The 20,539-nt window shown below is 38.8% G+C and overlaps 1 protein-coding gene across 5 annotated transcripts; it reads left to right on the top strand.

Annotated features, from left to right (window-relative positions):
• The first annotated feature begins 334 nt into the window (after window positions 1–334).
• Window positions 335–18,798, top strand: LOC131256646 (7-dehydrocholesterol reductase). Of its 5 annotated transcripts, none has more exons than XR_009176901.1 (14): window positions 335–495; window positions 3,362–3,584; window positions 4,990–5,045; window positions 6,209–6,311; window positions 6,452–6,517; window positions 8,666–8,779; window positions 9,047–9,173; window positions 10,800–10,900; window positions 11,190–11,315; window positions 11,455–11,519; window positions 12,172–12,253; window positions 12,358–12,440; window positions 17,353–17,470; window positions 17,961–18,798. XR_009176901.1 is itself a non-coding variant. In XM_058257597.1 (13 exons), exons 1-13 carry the CDS (start codon window positions 404–406, stop codon window positions 17,417–17,419), a joined length of 1,305 nt encoding a protein of 434 aa, XP_058113580.1. In that variant the 5' UTR covers window positions 335–403; the 3' UTR covers window positions 17,420–17,559. The 5 variants fall into 5 exon arrangements, 1 of the variants encoding a protein (XP_058113580.1); XR_009176904.1 differs by having other exon boundaries at window positions 17,918–18,798; XR_009176902.1 differs by having other exon boundaries at window positions 17,897–18,798.
• The last annotated feature ends 1,741 nt before the right edge of the window (window positions 18,799–20,539 follow it).

Below are 20,539 nucleotides of genomic sequence, written 5' to 3'. Positions count from 1 at the left end.
GGTACTACGGAGGTTGTCGGCACCGGATCAGCGATCGAGAATTTTGTGAACTTAGTTTTCGAGTTTGGGGCGTGACATTAATAGTCGATGAAATTCTCCAGCTAGGAATTTTCTTAGGATATTTTCAAATTTTGGGTCTTTTATTTTTGGAATATTAGTAGGAAAATCTAGTTGAAAGTTAAAATACGAGATTATACATGTATATAAGATCAGAGGATATTTTGCGAGATAATATCGCAATAGTTCCATAATCCATTACTTAATTTCTAGAGAAATTATCGCGATAATTTAATAATTTCGGCGATATTTGTCGCACTGGCGATAAATACCGGATACCTCGGAAGAACGAACAATCGCCATTTCTTTTCTTGACCAGTGAGGGAAGAGAGACAGAGCAGCGAAAATGGGAGAAGCGAAGACCGTACACTCCCCCCTCCTGACCTACGTCTCCATGCTCTCTCTGCTCACTCTCTGCCCGCCCTTCGTCATTCTTCTGTAAGATTTCTTCTATATCTCGACCTCAATCGCCTCGAGATCTTTGTATTCTCTCTCAGATCACGAATTTCCTGTCATTTTCTGATTCTTTTGATGTTTTTTTGAACCATTTTTTTTAAAAAAAAAAAATACCTAGATTCATGTATTTTTTCTAGATCTCTGAGTTTCCATCTCGTGTAAGCAAACTCATGGAATCGAAGCCCGAGAGAGGAAATTTCTGTTGATTTTGCGAAATCCCAGTGTTTTCTAGTTAGATTTCTGCAACTTTAGTTTTGAGTGAGGAAAAAACACCGAGTGGAAGCATGGAGAGTGGAGTTTTCACTCATTTTTGAGATATTCCAGTGTTTTCAGTTGGATTTCTGTAGCTATAGTTTTCTGTAAGTAATATTCCAAAGCCGTGAGACTGAGAGTGGAATTTTTGCTAGATTTTTAAGATTCTAGTGCTTTTTAGTTAATCTCTTCATTTCGTTTCACGTAAGAAGAAGAATTCGAAACAGAGCATCTTGAATGGAGTTCTCCCTGGGTTTTGAGAATTCCAGTGCATTTAGTTTGATTTCTGTAGTTATAGTTTTCTGTATGTATTATTCCAAAGCAGCGAGATTGTGAGAGTGGGAGTTTTTCTAGATTTTTAAGATTCTTGTTCTTTTCTCCACATTTCATTCCATGAGAGAAGAAAAATTCGAATAAGAGCATCTTGAATGGAGTTCTCACTGGGTTTTGAGAATTCCAGTGCATTTATTTTGTTTTCTGTAATTATAGTGTTCTGTAAGTAATATTCTGATGCAGTGAGATTGTGGGAGTGGAAGTTTTGCTAGATTTTTAAAGATTCTTGTTCTTTTTAGTTGATTTCCGCTTTTTATTTTAATTTTTAATTTTATTTTTGTGTGAGAAGAATAATTCAAATCAGAGCATCAAGAATGGAATTCTCGCTGGGTTTTGAGTATTCCAGTCCATTTAGTTAGATTTCTGCAATTTTTGGTTTCATGTAAGAGACTAAATAGTCAAAGTTGTGTTTTCATTAAATTTTGAGAGATTCTGGTGTTTTTATCTTTTTTAGTGTAAGAAAAACACTCGAAGCAAAAGATCAAGGAAGGAATATTTGCTAGATTTCAGGAAGAGACTGGATCCAATACAAAGCTTTGTATGTTAAGCTAACATATGAAGTGCATATAAGCAAGTTTAAGTGCAGTGCACTTAGATGAACTTAGGTGCACTTACATCATCATCATCATGTAAGCCTTATCCCAATTAATTAGGGTTGGCTACATGAATCTTATTCAGCCATTCCACTTTATCAAGGCCAGAACTTCAATTAGACCATAGGTCATCAAGTCTTTTATTACTACCTCCATCCATGCCCTTTTGGGCCTTCCCCTTGCCCGCCTTCCCCTTGCCCCTTTTGAGCCTTCAACTTGTACCAACTCACTCCTTTTAACTTGCATGGTTCTTGGTATCCATTGCACATGACCAAACCATCTAAGTCTACTTTCCCTCATCTTATTACCTATTGGTGCTAGTCCTAACTCCTAAGTTCCCTCGAATGCATTCATTTCTAATTCTATCATGTTGTTCCTTAACTGCCCAACATTCTGTCCCATAAAACATGGCTTCTTTCAAGGGTACTTACAAGTTACATCATGTAATTAGATGCACATAACTTAGAGCACTTGATGCATTTTGCATGTGAAGCTTAATTTACAAAGGTTTGTCTTTGATCCAGCTTCTTTCAGGAGATTTCAGTGTTCTTTTGGTTGGATTCTGTAATTTCAGGCCCATTTTAGGAAAATCATCCTATCAAGTGATTGGTGAGGAATTCTCTTGAGTTTTTTCATGAGTTTGAGCTTATCTGGAGCTCTGGTGCTTCTTCATTTTTATAATGTCTCTTTATTATGGCTGTTTCTGAGCTCGATTCCGTGTTTTTTAGCCCATAATTTGTATTTTATTTATTTATTTATTTATTAGTATTTATCTTAGGCAAACAGTTTCTCAAGCATTCCATCAAAAAAGAATTTTCACTTGACTTTCTGCATTTTATAAATCTGTTGTGTTCTTTTTTTTGTTTTGCCACTTCTGTGCTTGATTTCTTTATACTTAGTTTGATGTTTGCTTCATGTGATGAAAAATCAGCGAAGTGAAGCATCATGAGAGGAATTTTCACCAGATTTGACCCAACTCAAGCTTTAAAGTTTCTGAATCTTTTTATTGTATTTGTGTTTTTTCACCATTTTGAGGATGATTTATGTGTTTATATAACTAGTTTTCTGCATTGCTTTGTTTCATGTAAGAAAAATCATCAAATTAAAACATCGAGAGAGGAATTTTCTGAGATTTTGAGCTGATGTTGAGCTATCGAACTTGTAGATCTTAAAATTATTGTATTTTGTGTGGCCATTTTTGACCTTCATTCCTGTATCTTTTAGTTAATTTGGCAATATCAGTCTCATGTAAGAGAACTCATCCTGGGTCATTAGGAGAATGTTTGCTAGATATCAAGTGTTGAGAAATCAAACTTCAAGTTCTCTATTTTTTAAAACCCTTTTTTGCTGTTTTGACATATATATGTGTCCTTCTTAGTTTGGTATCTGCAAAGTTATTTTCAGCAAGCAAATAATTGGATTGGAACATTGGTAGTAATCTTGCTGGATTTCAAGCTGACATCGAGCTTTTAAACTCTCTACTTCTGCAAATTTTCTTTATCTATTTCTAGTTATTTGGACACCAATCTGTAAATTTATTTTCAAAATGACTGCTCCCTTTTAAGTTATTTTTGTAATCCTAAGAGATGTTTCTCTGAAAAGTTGGCTTCTCAATATGTTTGCTTATCTTATCAAGATCTTAGTACCCACTTAGTTATCTCATACTGCAGATGGTATACAATGGTTCATGCTGATGGTTCTGTTGCTCTAACCTGGGAGTATCTCAAACAAACTGGGCTAGAGGGGTTCAAAAGTATCTGGCCAAAACCGTCTGCCACTGCATGGAAAATCATTGCTTATTTTGCAGTTTTTGAAGCTATACTTCAGTTGGTGCTTCCTGGTGAAAGGGTTGAAGGCCCGATTTCTCCTACAGGGAACCGACCTATCTACAAGGTGTGTTTTTTTGTTTTTTTTCCTCCTCTTTTTCCTTTTCTTCACAATCACTTTCAGGTTTTATGCATGTTTGTTTGGTAGGCTACAAAGAAAAAGAGTATAGTATGTGAATGCAAGGTGTATTGCCTGATAATCATGCCATTCAGATCTTTATGTGCGTATTGCCTGATAATCATGCCACTGATAATCATGCCATAATCATGCCATTAACTTTGGAGAAAGTGGTCCAACTTCAAAGAAAAAGAGTATAGTATGTGAATGCAAGGTGTATTGCCTGATAATCATGCCATTCAGATCTTTATGTGCGTATTGCCTGATAATCATGCCGTTCTTCTTCTTCTTCTTCTTCTTCTTAATGTTCAGCAGACCACTAACTACAATGAAATTTCTACTACCAAAGGAGAGATCATATAAGCAAGATAAAATGGCAGTGTATTTATTCCAATACATGGATTTTCATATCTCCTAGGGTGCCTTGAAGGTAACTTATGTAAGGCCGCTAGGTCTGGCAAACACCATTGAAGCTGAGGTTGTCTTTGTAAGGTAGGGAATCAGATAATTAGCATGTGAAAATTACCATGCTTCTCTACAATTAGGAACTCTAAAATGTGATTGATTGACAATCAGTGGTTCGCTCTTCTTTTGGGTCTCCTTCACATGTTTAAGTTATGACCTTATTGACTCTGCTAATGCTTTAAGAATATGTAAATCATGAGACAAATGTTGTGGTAGATGATCTGCAAATTTAATGGGTGGGAAGAATGAATTAACTGACGAGACTGAGTGATCTGATCATCATCATAGCCTTGTCCTGCTATTTGGTCAGCTAAATTCTTGTGAATCATGATTACTTCACAAAAGTTCAATGACCGGCTGCATACCTGATGTCGACCCTCTTCCTTTTCCCAGGCAGGGGAGCTGTGACCATGCAGTGTTTCTCAGATACTTGGATAAGTGTAAGAATAAGGGATCCCACCATCGCAATACTTGGAATTCAGGTTTACTCGAGATCCAGATTCTGTGATAGACACAAAATCCATTGGTGAACGACATAATACCTCTGACATCTTAGTGGTTGCACCTGTCTTTTTAGGGCTGGTATTGGTTATCGAAAGTAATTTTTGAACTTACTAGAATCTATATATGATTTTGATTCTTTAAAAGGGATAAATACTAGGACTTAAAAAGTTTGGACTACAGTTGATCATAGGTGATGAAAATACATATTCTTTTAACTTAGTGATATTTAGCCAGGTGATTCCTAGATTCCAAAACAATGTGATGTCTATCAAGCAATGGTGAGATATTGTTATGTGATTTAAATACTGTCACAAGATGGAACCATGTGGGGAATTGAAAACTGTAGAAAGTTATCACATCTCCTCTCTTTTTCTGTTTCATGTAGGCAAATGGATTGGCAGCATATGCAGTAACTTTGATAACTTATCTCAGCCTTTGGTGGTAAGGACTTGTCTATTGAGTTGTTTGACTTTCTTAACTAATCTGGGGATTCAAATGCCTGGATTGTTTATATTTTCTAATCTTTTGTCGTCACTGATATTATCCTTCAAATGCTTTTGGGACTGTGTAGTTTCAAATGATTTGCTTCTGGTAGCAGTAATTAGTCTACAATTAAGGCATGCATTTTCACCTATGGTAGTGCATGCCTGTCTTTCATCATCATCATCATCATCATCATAGTCTTTTCCAGCTATTTGGGTTTGGGAAGATGAGCACTTTCATACTTTACAAAATGAAAGTTAACGAACTTGGTGTGGGAGTCTTTTCTTATGAAGATGGTATTGCATGCCTGTCTCTGCACATAAAGGTATAGAGAGCTTTGACGCCATGATTGGGTTTCAAGCTGTTACATATGCCCAACTTGCTTCTATTCTATGGATCTTTCATTTATTTACTATTCATGCTTTTCCTTTTTTTTTTTCAAGGGATTTTTTCGTGTAATCAGACTCAGCAGGTTTTTTTTTTTTGGTTTTTGTTCCTTGTTTTATATTTCTTCTTTTACTTGTTTATTTATGTTTCAAGGCGAAGCTGATGACAAATCTTGTTGATATAGTATTAGCAGAAAATTTTGTTGACGTGGGATCTTTCTTTTAAGACCGTTGAGTTTTGAACCATTAGCCTTCAAGAAAATTTTAGACGAGAGTCCTTGTATCAGATGCCAAAACTCTTGCTCACTTGCCAGAGTCCAGAATCGCCCTGCATGGTTGTCATCGTCCAACCATAAGAAAACTCCCATGTCTACTTACATCTACTCTCCTGTTGTATGCAGATTAAATGCTTGCATCTTTTAGGTACTTATGCTTGCATCTTCTAGGTACTTATGAAAACCTAAGTGGCGAAGTTTTTTCATCTCATTCTTCTATATATCCTTTATTCATTTAGTTGTTGGCTAGAAGTTGAATAACTTCCCAGAAACACAATCACATTACTCTGTATGCCCCCTTGTACAGATCTAGATGCTATTTTTGCCCCTACACAGATCTAATTTCTAGTTTTGCCTGACTCCATCAATGATGAATGGTACTTAGGTATTGAGTTCTCATTTAGTAAGTATTAGTTCACAACCAACTACAATTGATATGTTCTTTATGTGCTTTGTTCAGGTTTGGGATATTCAACCCTGCAATTGTATATGATCATTTGGGAGAAATTTTCTCTGCACTGATCATGGGAAGCTTTGTCTTTTGCATTTTCTTATACATAAAAGTAAGAGTTCTCAAACAGAGCAATCAGCCTTCATGCAGCTAGCTATATCTATCTATCTATCTATTTATCTATCTATATATATATATTTATATATATTGCATTCTTCTTCTTTTCTAATGGTGTGTTCTTTGCTCTTTAAGGGTCACTTGTTACCATCTTCTTCTGATTCAGGATCTTCAGGGAACATACTAATTGATTTCTATTGGGTGAGTCTCCTGATGTTTATCACTCACTTTTAAGTTCCATTTTGATTTTGAGGGCCTAGTTCATTTTAAAAATTTCATTCGCATATATCTTTGCACCTTCGAGAATGACCTCTCGTGGTGGATTTGTTTGATTCTGGAATCAGTGAACTCAGCTAGTCTTCTAGATTTAAATGATATAAATCTTCATACCCAAAATTTGAAAATTTAGTTTCTTATGTCATTGCGTTTGGAGGTTTCACGGAGGATCTAATCTAGCGTAACTACAGTAAGAACAATTATAGAGGTGAAACTTTAGTTAAAATTGATGGTCAAGAGATTCCCCAATGCGATGTGTTTAGGTACTTTGGCTCTATTCTTCAAAAAGGATGGGGAGATTGATTGCTTCTAATAGAATTAGAACCAGGTGAAGGGGAGTTGCCCATTTGGAGTGTTGTACGATCGCCACATGCTTGTGAACCTTAAGGAGAAACTTTATGAGAGAACTATTCGCCCAATTATGCTATATGGGGCAGAGTGTTGGGTTCTTAGAAGGCAGCATGAGCAGAGATCACGTTTTGTGGAGATAAGGATGTTGAGATGGATGTGAGGGAAGCCCGGAATGATAGAATAACGAATCAGGTTAGCTGAAGCAACTTAGAATAGTCCCAGTAAGAGATAAATGATAAAGGGCAGATTGATATGGTTTGGTCATGTGCAACAAAGACCATAGCTCTCCAGTAAAGAGGGGAATGCTGATCAGTGTCAAAGGGCCTGCAAAGAGGCTCAAGGGAAGACCTAGAAGTACTTGGTTTGAGGTGATGGGAAGGGATATGAAGGCTTATTCACATACGTATCATTTGTATCAGGTACTTTATTGCACATTTTGGGAAACATGGGGAAATATAGGGAAAATGGTTGAATTTTTCCATGAAACTTCAGGGATCGTTGAAAAAAACCTTAATACACACATCTAAATCATAACATCTCAAAAGAGAAGTGCATATAATAGGTTTCCTTTGTATAGGGTCCTAAGCCATGCGTTGTTTGAAATACTTCAAAATTAGTCTCAATTGACACCTAGTGGAAGGGAAATTTTGAAAAAATATATTTAAATAAAATTTTATTAATTTTTAATTAAAAAATGAATTTTATTTTCTGAAAATTGACAAGGACTTAGCAAATCTGTAGATCAGCTCTCATACATGCTTCATTTCATGTTTGGAGTGCAACATTGCAAGCAATTTGGGAGAAATTGGGGAAATTTTGAATTTTTTCTAATTTTCCCCAAATTTGACAACCTACACTCAGGTTTCAATATTAGAATGTATGTGATGATCATTTCACCAAATACTCCTACATACTTCGAAATTGATCTCAATTGACAGCTGGTTGAAGGAAAATTTTGAAAAGAACATGGAGAACATGAAGAACCAATGGCTATCAAAATCAAAGTTTCAATTCCATAATTTTTCATGCAAAACATGAAGAACCAATAGATTTTTTTTTTTTTTTTTGAGAGAGATAACAAACATTTTATTGAGAAACTCGCAAAAAGAGAGAAAAGAACCAATAGATTTATAACCATTTGACACTGATTTAACATAATTTCAACAAAAAAAGGAATCGGAAATTGAAAATGCTCACCGGATCAAACATATGGGATATATCGGCACTACCTGTGCGTTTCGTATCGCACAGGTAGGATACAAGATATATCGTGGGATATATCGGCGGATGTCATCGATATTTAAAACATTGGATAGGACCTTGGACATGATTGACTGTGCATGCCATCTCGCTTTGCTGCGTGTCTGTGTCTATTCAAATGAACTTTGTAGCAGCATCAATGTAGAAAATGAAACAGTTAATTCCTATGATATTAAATTTATACCTTCGTAACGTCCATATAAAAGACAATGTGAAAAGAAATGGAGAGACAGAGACGAAACAGTTATCCTTCATGGTTGGAGTTTGGAGAATCTGCACCATTGCTATTACTTATGCACAACTGCTGCCAATTCTGATGCTTATATCACAAAAATTGCAAATTATATAAATGTCTGAATTGCAAATATTGTTAGAAGATTTCTTGTGTAGAGAAGTCATTTACTCTGTCCAATCCTCATGGGCCATGCTTCATTGCTTATTGTTTACTTGACATGTATGCAGGGAATGGAGCTGTATCCTCGGATTGGTAAAAGCTTTGATATTAAGGTTTTTACGAACTGTAGATTTGGTATGATGTCCTGGGCAGTTCTTGCTGTGACCTACTGCATCAAGCAGGTGAGTTGCAGTGGAATGATCATGCATGAATTTCATTCATACATGTGCTTATATCCGTTTAAATATTGCCCGGGAAAGGAGCATAATTTTCTTTACTATATTTGAAGTTCAGCAATGTATGTTAGTCACGGTAGCATTTCCTGGCCTGTTCATGATTGTATAAAATATTTATTGAATTGTATCTTCTTTAGAACTGTACTTCAAATAGCATGACATCTCTGTTTGTTCTCATTTGCATCTTCTCATTAATTTACTTTATGTTTGCAGTATGAGATGAATGGTCATGTTGCTGATTCTATGCTTGTGAATACCGCACTGATGCTGGTGTATGTAACCAAGTTCTTCTTGTGGGAAGCTGGATATTGGAACACTATGGATATTGCACATGACAGAGGTATACAAATTATTGCATTGTTTAATATACTAAAACATTTGAATTTATAAATGTCGGTCCTTTTCTGTAGTGAAAACACAAGTTGTATGGTGACATAGGTAAAAGTTGTCCAGTACATCGAGATAATTCGAGCTCTACCAACATGCTAATGTCACAATTGAAAATTTCAATGAAGATATGTTATGGAGCAAATGGAATCAAGTTTCTTTAAACACCACCAAGTAGTAAATAGAGAAAGGAACCATATAAAAGGAGCAAGAGGAGGAATTCAAGCAATCTCCAACTATATATCAAAACCTGGGCACAAGCTTTCTGTTTAAATCCGGTCTTTATCTACTGGAGCAAGTATATTCAGCCACAAAAATGGGAGGATTTAACTTGAGGACTATTTTTCTTGCTCCATCAGAACTAGGAAATGAAAAGCTCTAAAGAACATTGATCCATGGTTTGTTCCTGTGAACTTATTCACACAGAGAGGGCGACCAGGAAAAAGATATGCCATGCGAAATATTATATTTCACATGATTCTTTGGGAGGTCTATCTACATTGTACGATTATCCTATAAGAAGCTTGCAGCCCAGAAATAATCTTCAGCATGTTGTTTACCTATAAGGGAGCAGTTGGCTCCCTGGAATCTTAGTCAGGAAAGAGATCCAGTTTATTGTGTCTGGGTACTGGGAAAGATATTCTCAGGAATCCTGTTTTTGTGTTTGGACGTTGGAGAGAGGTGATGGACAGGAGAGGAGAGGACTTTTTATCCTTTTGAATTTATTTATTTTTTTGTTGGAAAGATTATAATTTTATTAAAGCCTGCCCAAAGGCGAAAGCAGAAGAAAGCAGAAAACAGAATACAGAAAAGACCGTAAAAGGCCCCCCAAAGCAACCCAAAACCCCCTAAAGGGATCAAGGATCCCATTCCTTTATAAGAGCGATCACTTTTCTTACAATTGTCTGAAAAGAAGCCCTACTATTCCTAAAGCATCTACTGTTCCTCTCCAACCAGATTGACCAAAGAGCCACAAGCACAGCAAGGCTCCATTTGGTCCTATCTTTGTTGCTGGAAACACCTTCATGCCAGGAAAGAATAACTCACTCACCGTGTTAGGCATGACCCATGGAATATTGAAAACAGAGAACTCCATTCTAGACCCCCTTTGAAAATTAGCAGTGAATGAGGAGGTGGTCCAGTCTCCTCATCCTGCAAGCACAGACTGTTGGCGTTTGGAATTACCATTCCACTTTTACCATCCCTTTCAAAAATATGACCATTGGATGGGAATCCATTTCCCAAAAATTTGCAACCATCTTAAAGATGGTAATTGTAGAAGGGGCAAATTTTGGGAATTGGATCCATGGGAATTCATTTCCCCACCTTCTCGGAGACCCAAACATACTTTCAGCCCCTCACCAACTGAATTCATTTCTGACGGGCTGGATTCACGGAAGCCAAATGACCCCCAAGGCACATCTGTGTAGTATGGACTTCTAGATATTGATATTTCTTTTCATTGTGTTCTTTCAAAAGTTATGCCGATACTTAGGTATGTTGATGCTATTTATATAATATTCTCTGATGGTCTGTGTACCAATGGTTTATTTATTTATTTATTCTTTGGGTTCGACAGCTGGATTCTATATTTGCTGGGGATGCCTGGTATGGGTCCCATCAATCTATACTTCTCCCGGAATGTACCTTGTCAACCATCCTGTGAATCTGGGTGCTCAGGTAAATGATCCAATCTTTTTATAAGTTGAATAAACAAGAAATTAAATATATGGTGTTCAAAGAATGTTCTTTGATTATGATGAGGGCGAGAAAAGATTGTTCTTTGGTGATTAAGATGGCATTGGAGTCTCTCTGAACTATCTTATTTCCTCTAACAGAAATTTGGTTTATGCTTATTCATACACTATCAGTTATCTGCATCTGCTTTCAGAATTATTTTGAAAACATTTTATTTGTTCTTTCCAGGATTATTTCTTGGAGCTCTAACAGAGTTTCTTCAATCTTGCAGCTTGCGCTTTTAATTCTTGTTGCGGGCATTGTATGTATATATGTCAACTATGATTGTGACAGGCAAAGGCAAGAATTCAGGAAAACAAATGGAAAGTGCTCCATTTGGGGAAAAGCTCCATCAAAGGTTTCAGGCTGCTTAAGACTTGTTTTTCAGTTTTCATTGCAATTTGCACCCATCCATGTTAGTGGATCTGACTGTGCAGTTTGTGAGGACTTGACGCAATATACACATGATAAACTTATCTGTGTCTTTTCTTTTGCAGATAACAGCCTCCTATACTACTACTAATGGGGAAACAAAGTCAAGCATTCTTTTGACCTCCGGCTGGTGTGTGTGATGTGAATCTTGTTCTTGCATATAAAGCTACCACTATCAAGATCTGAAACACTACACTTGACCAATGACTTGAATGGGGATGCGGACAACAGTGTTGTCTTCTCTACATTCAGCTCCACTATGAACATCTTGACTGGGCCACATGAAGTACTGCATTGCATCCTCTTAAGATGGCTGTTAGCTTTCATGCCATGTACAGTACCCCATTCATCATATGATGCAGAGCCCATCTTACTGTAATCTGATCCCTGCTTTGATCCTACTTGGACCATCCAACACATGACTCCAATCTTGAACATGCCTCACCTAGATTGATCTAGAACGTCCATTTGCGAGTCGCACTAGGTCAGACAGTCCCGACTGTTTGATCCAGAGTCTGCAATTGAATGTTGAGAAAGGACCAACAGCATTCAACTGCCAAAAATCCTTTATTTGATGGTTAGGATAACCTGATTGAAGCGGTTTGGGGCCATGGAGAGTCTAAGATGGGGTTCATCGTGTGGATGGTCCAGATTGGACATTTCACATCCAGTAAGTGGTATATCATGTTGGATGGTAGTTGCATTGGATCATCTATGTGCACACAGGTGTAAGCATGCTTGTCTTACAAAACTCTGTTTACCTATCTCCTGGGTTCTTACAGGTGGGGTCTGTCTCGTCACTTTCATTATGTGCCCGAAATATTGGCTGCCTTTTGTTGGACCGTACCAGCTCTTTTCAACCATGTAAGCATCCTTCCTCATGTTATTGCTGCTCTGTATAGCCTTGGGAATTTATTATTATTATTTTTTAATGATCATCTTAATTTCTATGTTCCACATTCTTTCAGTTCCTGCCTTATTTCTACGTTATCTTTCTGACAATCCTTCTTTTCGACCGAGCCAAAAGAGATGATGACCGGTGTTTGTCCAAGTAAGTAATCACTAACCTTCTCTGGTCGAATATGCTGATACTAATCCTGTCTTTTCTTATGATTTTAAGCAGATCATCAATTTTAATAGAGAAATGATCACATGCAGTGTTGTTTGTTAACTTCAACACAACATTTTCTAACCTGCCAATATTTCTCTTGTGTATAACATCCGATCTGTTCAAAGGGTGTGACACATCATAAGGATTACCTGGGGCAAAAACTAGGATGACCATTCTTCAAACATGTTACACTATTGAAATCAATGAATACCCAGTGGTTGGACTCATTGTATGCATATTGCCCAGCAGATGATTGAAATATCCCAATTTTTGCTACTGGTGATCTTCATGGTGTATTGCATGTTCCATTGAAGCAACACACCTGCAGACTAAAAAAATGGCATATGTTGAAGTTAACATACAACATTTTTTGATGAATGCTTTTCATTTTAATATGGTGAGTTTGCTCAAAGCATGCCTGCTTAAATCCCAGTCTCTGTCGCAATGAGCTACAGTGAAAGTATCCCACCTCATGCAAGGTTTTTTTTTTTTTTTTTTTTTTTTTTTTTTTTTTAATAGTTTAGGCCACCATACCAAATTTCTTCCAACTATAACCCATTTTAGTTATGATTTAGCATAGTCCCTGTAAATTGGATTTTCTTTTACAAGGAAACAACACCTTATAAACCATCCTCGAAGAGAATTTGAGTCGTCTATTCTAGATAAATGGTAAATGCCATTGAGAGTGATGAGTTGTGGAAAATTGAATTCTTATAGTGAATAGGAGCATTAACCAACATCACCATTTCAGGATTTTTCTAGAAGTTAGGGATTCATATCGAGTTTTGCACCAGTCAGAGGATTTTGTTAATGTTCTTTATGCTGAGTTGGGCCTTGTATTGCTAGTGATGCCAGGGGTCTGAGTTTGGATCTTCTTAACCCACCTGCATGAAGTTGAAGATTGATGCATAATCCTTGTCTTTTCACGTGGTAGCAAATGGATCCCTCATGTGGTATCAAGGTGTACCTGAAGTTTCTGAGGCCAAACTTTCAAAGACATTCAAGGATACTAGTAGATGTGGCATATGGAGAGAGAGGTAGTGAATTTCTAGAATGGGAATGACCACATACGTTCAAACATGGTAGCTATGGGGCCCATTGTGGTGTGTGAGCACCATTCAACCTGCTTTTTGGATCCAATATTGTTGGTTTTTGGTGTGACAAATGCAACAGAATTAAGATTTTCAGAAACTCATTGCCAATTTTAAGATTTAGGTATAGCCCTTCAAAAAAATAATAATTACCATTTGGGTTCACTGTCCATGAACAAACCATGTTTCAAAACACGAGACATCTCATAATGCATACCTGTTGGTGGAAAAATTGGCCCCTTTTTCATTGGCGATCTCTCAATGTAGAGTGTCTCCCAAATCGATCGTAGGTTTAGGAGGGTGAGTACATGTGAGAGGAGATGAGATGGGGACACCCACTCTCCTCTCATTGCCTTTTTCCCTGTTTTTTCTCCCACTCTGTCTCTCCCAAGCTTGGATGTCAAGGGGGGTAGACGTCCAGGGCTTCTCTCTACTCTTCTACTCCCTCATGCAATAGGATCTTAACTAGGAGGCAGTTGGGGTTTTAGGGGAGCACAATATTATGGCATTCTGCTATCCCCATGGACTTCTGTGTATCCTATTGTGAAGGAAATTTGTTCACCTTCCTAATCCATGCACCCAAACAGTCTCCAATCTCAGGTGAATCTCATGCCACTTCGAGGTCTGGACCATTAGATCTTAATCGTTGAATCTTCATTAGGCTTGATGTAAGACAGATCAACAATTAAAACTCGTATCTAATGGTTAAAAAAATTCGATTAACCAATCGGAAATATAGGATTGCTAGCCAACTTTTTAAACACACGATGGATGGTTTAAACTATAAGATCAACCTACTAAGCAATGTCCCGGGTAGACCAAGTGGATCTCTTCGTGGATCACGTGGTCCTCGACGAATTAATGAAAACACTCAGCATCACCCAGTTTTAGTGGTCATGCAATAGCCTCATAAAATTAGCCAAAGTCCTAACAATCAATCTATTTTGGCCCACACACCACCAGGTTTAAGGATATGATGGAGCTACTGCAAACCATAAGTATCATTCAGTTTGGACATGATGGAAAAAAAAAGTGTAGACATGATGGGCTTTTTAGTCTAGAAACTTACAAGTGATCCTACCAATGTGAGTGACCAACGATCCCCACCGAGGAAATCATTCGTGGGACACAAACACACTCATGTGGGGTAGGGCGAAGGCATACCGGCACCAAGTCGGTCCCCAATGGTTGAGACTATCCATCCCGAAACCAAGTCAGTCCCCTCACATAAAATGACCATCATCAATCAAAGATAAGTCCTAGGAGCAACCCAAACACTGTTTTTTTCCCGGGCACAACCCCAACAAACTCCCCTTGTAGTCCAGTTGACTTGGTAATCAGGTGTGCCACGCCAAAGGGAACAATGGGGGACATTGGGGAAGGCTTCATAGAAACTTCCAGATGGAATTTAAGGCTCACTGTGCTGTGTATGCCATCCAACCCAATCATCAGAAGACACCCACCAGGATGAAGGGATAGACCAAAACTAAAGTATTAGAAAACACAGGTGGGCCAAACCACGTGAATGTATAGGTTTTTGGCATGGTTGTAAATTGCTCCCTGTGGTGTGTTCGACCTGAGTTTTGAATCTGGATTATTCTTTGGATGTTGTTCATAGTTTGGATTCCACCTTCACATCATGAGTGGACCTCACAGCTCGAATGTACGATTATTACCAATGCAGCACAGCATATGTGATCATTCCTGAAAGGATGTGGGAGACAGTGTGGATGCAGTTTTAGCCTTTTAGGAGGACTTAGGAGAGGTAAATTACATAAGTACTCTTGCTGTAGGTTTAAAACCCTCACATCTTTTCATAAAGCATGGTTTACACAATTTGAAAAACTAACTGCATTGAAAATTTTGCCTTGGCTATTCAGTATCCTCCTCACGTTATATTTATGGTTTAGATATTTTTCATTTTTTGAGAAATTACTGTTTTCTGGCTTTTAGTGGAGAACACAACAACTGTAATCCCAAACATGGACAAATATCATGAGGATTCCTCGAATACATCCCAATGCATTGCAATACGATTTATCGGGCCTTCAGCCTTTGAATCTGGGTCTTCTTCCAATGATCCAAACTGTTTATAAGGCAAGTCTACCTTTATATGGTGGAAAAGCAACAAATAAAAGCTCTCTTTCAACCCTGTGATACTTTGGCTCTTCTGCTTTGAACATGAACGGTCACCATAATCTTTGCATAATCAATGGGTTGAGACATTCAATTTGATGGTTGTTTTGATCATCCCCCATCCAAGGGGAGTCGTATGAAATAAACAGTTCGCGTCATTGAAAAAGGCCCAAAGCCAGCTACTAGAGTCTCCATATTTTTGTTTTTTTTTTTGTTTTTTTTTTTTTTTGTAAGAGTCTCAATGTATCTTATTGTAATACATTGGGAAGTATTCGAGCGAACCTTAATTGTCATTTGCAAAAAGGCCATAATCTCCGTAGGAAAGAGAGTACACTCTTGAAATGTATAGGTGTATCACCCTCAAGATGGTGTCTTCTGCTATGCGGCTCTTCATCATAACTCCATGGGTGGAAACGTGTCAGGTTTGACCAGGGTGGGGTCAGGGCTGAGAAAGGCCAGTTCCTGTATCAGGCCTGAAATTTAGGTCGTCCTGGTCTGTACCCTGCCTTAGACTGGGCGGCAATAGTACTTGATCTGGGTCAGGGACCAACTACTAGAGGAGCCTGAAATTTCATTTCCAAGACCCAATGTGACTAAAATATAAGGCCTGAGTCCATTCCGTGGCGGGCGAAGCCTGGAAGCCTGGTCCATTGACAACCTTATGTAAAAAGAAGCCTTTGCCCGATTTGCAACAATGACTAGATTACCCTCATTACTTCAGATCCATTGAAGAAGTTACTTCAAATCCATTGATTCTTCGCAGCGTCTGCTCTGGTTTTCAGTTATCTTTTAAAACATAGTTTCTGATTCTCCACAGACAAATTTTGATGCTCTTGCAGAGTGTGATGGATGATACATAAGCACTTAGAAATTGCATGTGCGGAATACAAGTAATTCAAATTAAACAGGCCAAATTCTGAGTCCCAGTTTAGGTGTATCATGAACCAAAATTTACATGCTTGTTTGATTACCTGACTATTGGTTTGGTGGTCATTTTATTGGACGTTTAATAATGAAATATATCCCCAGTGGTCCTATCTCAACAAACAACACATCAGAGATTAAGATTGTTCAATGAATCTGATTTTGGGACTGACTTAATGACAGTGAGGTCCACCATTCTGTTGGTTTAATTTGAGTTAACATATGCTGTGTGCAATTTCTTAGTGTCTGCATATCAAGCAAAATACAGTCTTGAGTATTAAATAACTCTTGTTTTCTTATCCACTGCGTAATTCTAAAACTTGCGAACTTAACTCGTAAGTCAGCTTAGTCAACTTGACTAGGCAACATTTCGAGCCAAGTCTTTCAGAAACGCTGTTCTGGAACCGACTTGGCCGTTAGGAAGACTTGTCGAGTCAAACTTTATAACTTTGTCGACTCACGTGACTCTCAGAGAATTGGGCTGAGTTACTTGACCTATGAAGCTGGTTTTAATACATAGTCACTATGCAATTACTTAAAATGTTCACTACCATTCCTAGAAGTTTTAATTTATATTTATTAAATGTTGAGTTGGGTCGATTTGACTCTACCTGAATGAATATCAAGTCTTGCCTCTGCAATAGCATATTTGTTTTGGAACCATGTGCTGAATTGCAATTTGCAACTGAATAATGCAACAGGTACCAGAAATACTGGAAATCGTACTGCCAGAAGGTGCCGTACAGGATTATACCTGGGATCTACTGAGACTTGGATTTTTCTGCGTATTATTAGCAAAGTTAGAATGCATCTTCATTTGTAAGCTTTTGATTTCTTTATGCTCTTATGTACGCTCTTATGTACGATATATGGCAAGAAAACCATGAATGATGACTTTTCCATCAGCAGCACAGAGGTCCTGACGTGGAACCCCAAGCGGCTCACACGTATCTCAGGTCCAAGCGGCTCATCAGCTTAGCTGCTTTGTGTAGATGCCTTGAGCTGTAAACTGGCTGGTTGGACACGGGTGCTAACGGATATGAACAATATAAATAATTGACTGCTGCTCCAAGTTCAAACAGTATGATCTTTGGCTGCGGCATCAAAATGGGGTGGCCCAGTTAATGAATGGCTTGGATCTCTCATGTGTGTGCCTTATGGCATTTGAGTCCGCTCCCTGATTCACTCTTGGAAGTCCCACTTGCTTTTTCTTCATCACAAGTGGCTGACCTTCGTTAGTTCCAGTGGGCCTGATTTTGGAACCAGAGGTGCTGCTCTCACGTCAGAAGGTTGTTCCTGTTCCTACTAGGGAATCTCAACTGCTGGTGAATGACTACTGCCGTGATATGACCATCAAGACCGTTCACTAGGCTTGGAGATGCAAAGGGGAGCATCCAACTCTGGCAAGTTGTTTCACATGGTGGGACTTCTTATCACCCGGAAACCTTTACTGGAACATGAATTCCTTCATTTCTGAGCGTTCCTTTTCCAACTGGTCATGCTGCCTCATTTTTCCCACCGGCATTCCACTTCTGAAGGCGCCAGTACCCTGCAAAAATAGGCCCTACGACGAACATCACCTGTAGTGAGATTCACTGGTTTGGTGGGCCGCACCTGTTTGTTTGTCCATTGATTACAATGGTGCGGTCCACGTGATGAGCAGACCAGACTTATGCCTTTTCCAGGTGATCTTCATGGTGAGGCCTACTGTTTGTACGGTGCAGATGTTCTGCACAAGCGGGGCATGCTAGTGCAAAAGATGGTGCAGCATGACAAGTTATTGATGTGGCCCTTGCGGCCGTCAGTAACCTAAATTAAATTGACCCGCACCCAAATTCAACAGGCGAGTTTGGACGGTTAAGATTTCGGGCTCTGTAATGGATTCCTGCAATTTGTATGGTCTGGGTTGAAGGATATGCGCCCTGTGTACACCCATGAAGAGCCACGATCATCCAAAAAGGATGGTATTAATGTGCAACAGTAGCCTATCCCATTTAGAAAATGATTGCGGTCGTATTCACTGGTGGAGATGATAGAACCAATCTATTCACTGGGTGGGACCCGAAAACAAGTTGGCTTGTAGGTGGAGTAAATGGTTTCGGACACAACAGTTGACCTGATGAATATCAAATCAATATCTACAGTGATTTTCTTTTCTTATTTAAATAGCTGACGATTCCGTCAATATATTAAAAAGAAAGAGAAATCGAGAAGAAAATCTCTGGCCTATCAGCTGTGTGGTCAGCCTCGAGAGAGCCAAAAACTTCGTCAATCATGGCTGCTGATATCATGGGTGATGGGCCCTGCAAGTTTGATATGAATAAGCACTCCGCCTTCTAAACCATTCACGTGCGCGACAATGATAGGTTGTAAGAAACTTCCACCACGCCTTGCAAAAGCACCTTCGTCTCGTGACTTACATTCATCTCCCCACCAATAGAAGAGCCTTGTTTTTTTCTGTGGATGAGATTGAATAGGCGCTTATCCAACATATTCAAGACCTCCAACAAATCCTCACGAGATGCTATCATGCTTGGGACTACGCCCAATCCATCTGCGGTCATATTCACTGATGCAAACTGCTTCAAAAATCTTCGAGGTAGGAAAGTTCTAGGCTTCTGAATCAATTGTCCACAAAGCATAAGGTTAAGGTCACCGTCTAGATTCAACGGAATAATTTTAATAACGGGCTCATCTTCTTAACGATTTGGATCATCGAACATGACCCTAGATCCAACGGCTATAGAACTGACGTGTCACTGCAAAAGTATTGTATTGTAGCCAACCTCTTTCTTTCAAGGGTGATAAGGTTCATCCAGTGACGCATTGTTCATGGTCTTAGATGCTCTGATAATTTCGAATTAAAATATTATAATATATAATTTGGGATCAGGTGCACTTGCAACACCATTTCCTAAAGGGGCACGAATGCTGTGGGCCCTGGATTGATGCGCTTCTGTGAAGGATCTTCAAAGCAACACTGCCCAAAATCGTGCTGCTCCGATGTTTGGCAACTATTAAATCCAACGGTCCACACAGTCCAGATCAACAATCCCACACAAAAAAGAAAAAAAGAAAAGAAAAAGATAGCACTATATGGGTGGAGTGATTAGAAAAGGCAGCCAGTGGCCATTCATGATACGCCTATTCAGTGGGGTTGGTTTGGTTGTCGGCCGCCTTTCAGAAATCATTAGGTCGAGGAAAAAGAAAATGAACTTTCATGCTCGGGCAGTGTGCGATTGATCAGATGCAGGCAGGTCGAAATTGCACGTTAGCGAAAGCGGTTGGGTGGTGACCCCAACACCACCGCCGTGTGGCACACCATGATGTATGTTTTTCATATCTACACCGTCCATCCGTTTTGCCAGCTCATTGTAGGGCATGAGCCCAAACCGGAGCAGATCCGAAGCTCAAGTGGACCACACCACATGAAACAAGGGGGATAATGTCACCCACCATTGACACTTTCCTAAGGCCCACCGTAATGTTTATTTGCCGCCAACTTGTTGACAAGATCACACAGACCTGGATTAAAGGAAAAGACAAATATAAGCCTTGATTCAAAACGTGTCCCCTCAGAAGTTTTTAGGCTATCAATCACCACTGTTTCCTATGGTGTGGTCCACTCGAGCATTTGATCAGCTTCAATTTTTGAGCTCATGCCCTAAAATGAGATGGCAAAAAGCACATACAACACGGAGGGCTCTGCAGCCCCCAACACCACCCACTCCACTTCCCGGATTACACTGGCCCAATCAGAGTTCCCTGTTCAGAAGTTGTTGCCCTTATTTTATGATCTGACAATCGAACAGTTGACATTCAATAGTCGTATTACACCACCCGTCCACGTACCATAGATTATGAATCTTCGGCCAATCTGATTTTACA

This window comes from Magnolia sinica, chromosome 9 (assembly GCF_029962835.1).
Source record: "Magnolia sinica isolate HGM2019 chromosome 9, MsV1, whole genome shotgun sequence".
NCBI classification, from domain to species: Eukaryota; Viridiplantae; Streptophyta; class Magnoliopsida; order Magnoliales; family Magnoliaceae; genus Magnolia; species Magnolia sinica.
This window is presented reverse-complemented; position numbering and strand designations above follow the sequence as displayed.

Coding starts and splice junctions, on each gene's coding strand:
- LOC131256646 (XM_058257597.1), top strand. CDS start 404: ATGGGAGAAGCGAAGACCGTACACTCCCCCCTCCTGACCTACGTCTCC. Junction 3,585..4,989: donor GGAACCGACCTATCTACAAG/GTGTGTTTTTTT, acceptor TGTTTCATGTAG/GCAAATGGATTGGCAGCATA. Junction 12,254..12,357: donor TACCAGCTCTTTTCAACCAT/GTAAGCATCCTT, acceptor ACATTCTTTCAG/TTCCTGCCTTATTTCTACGT.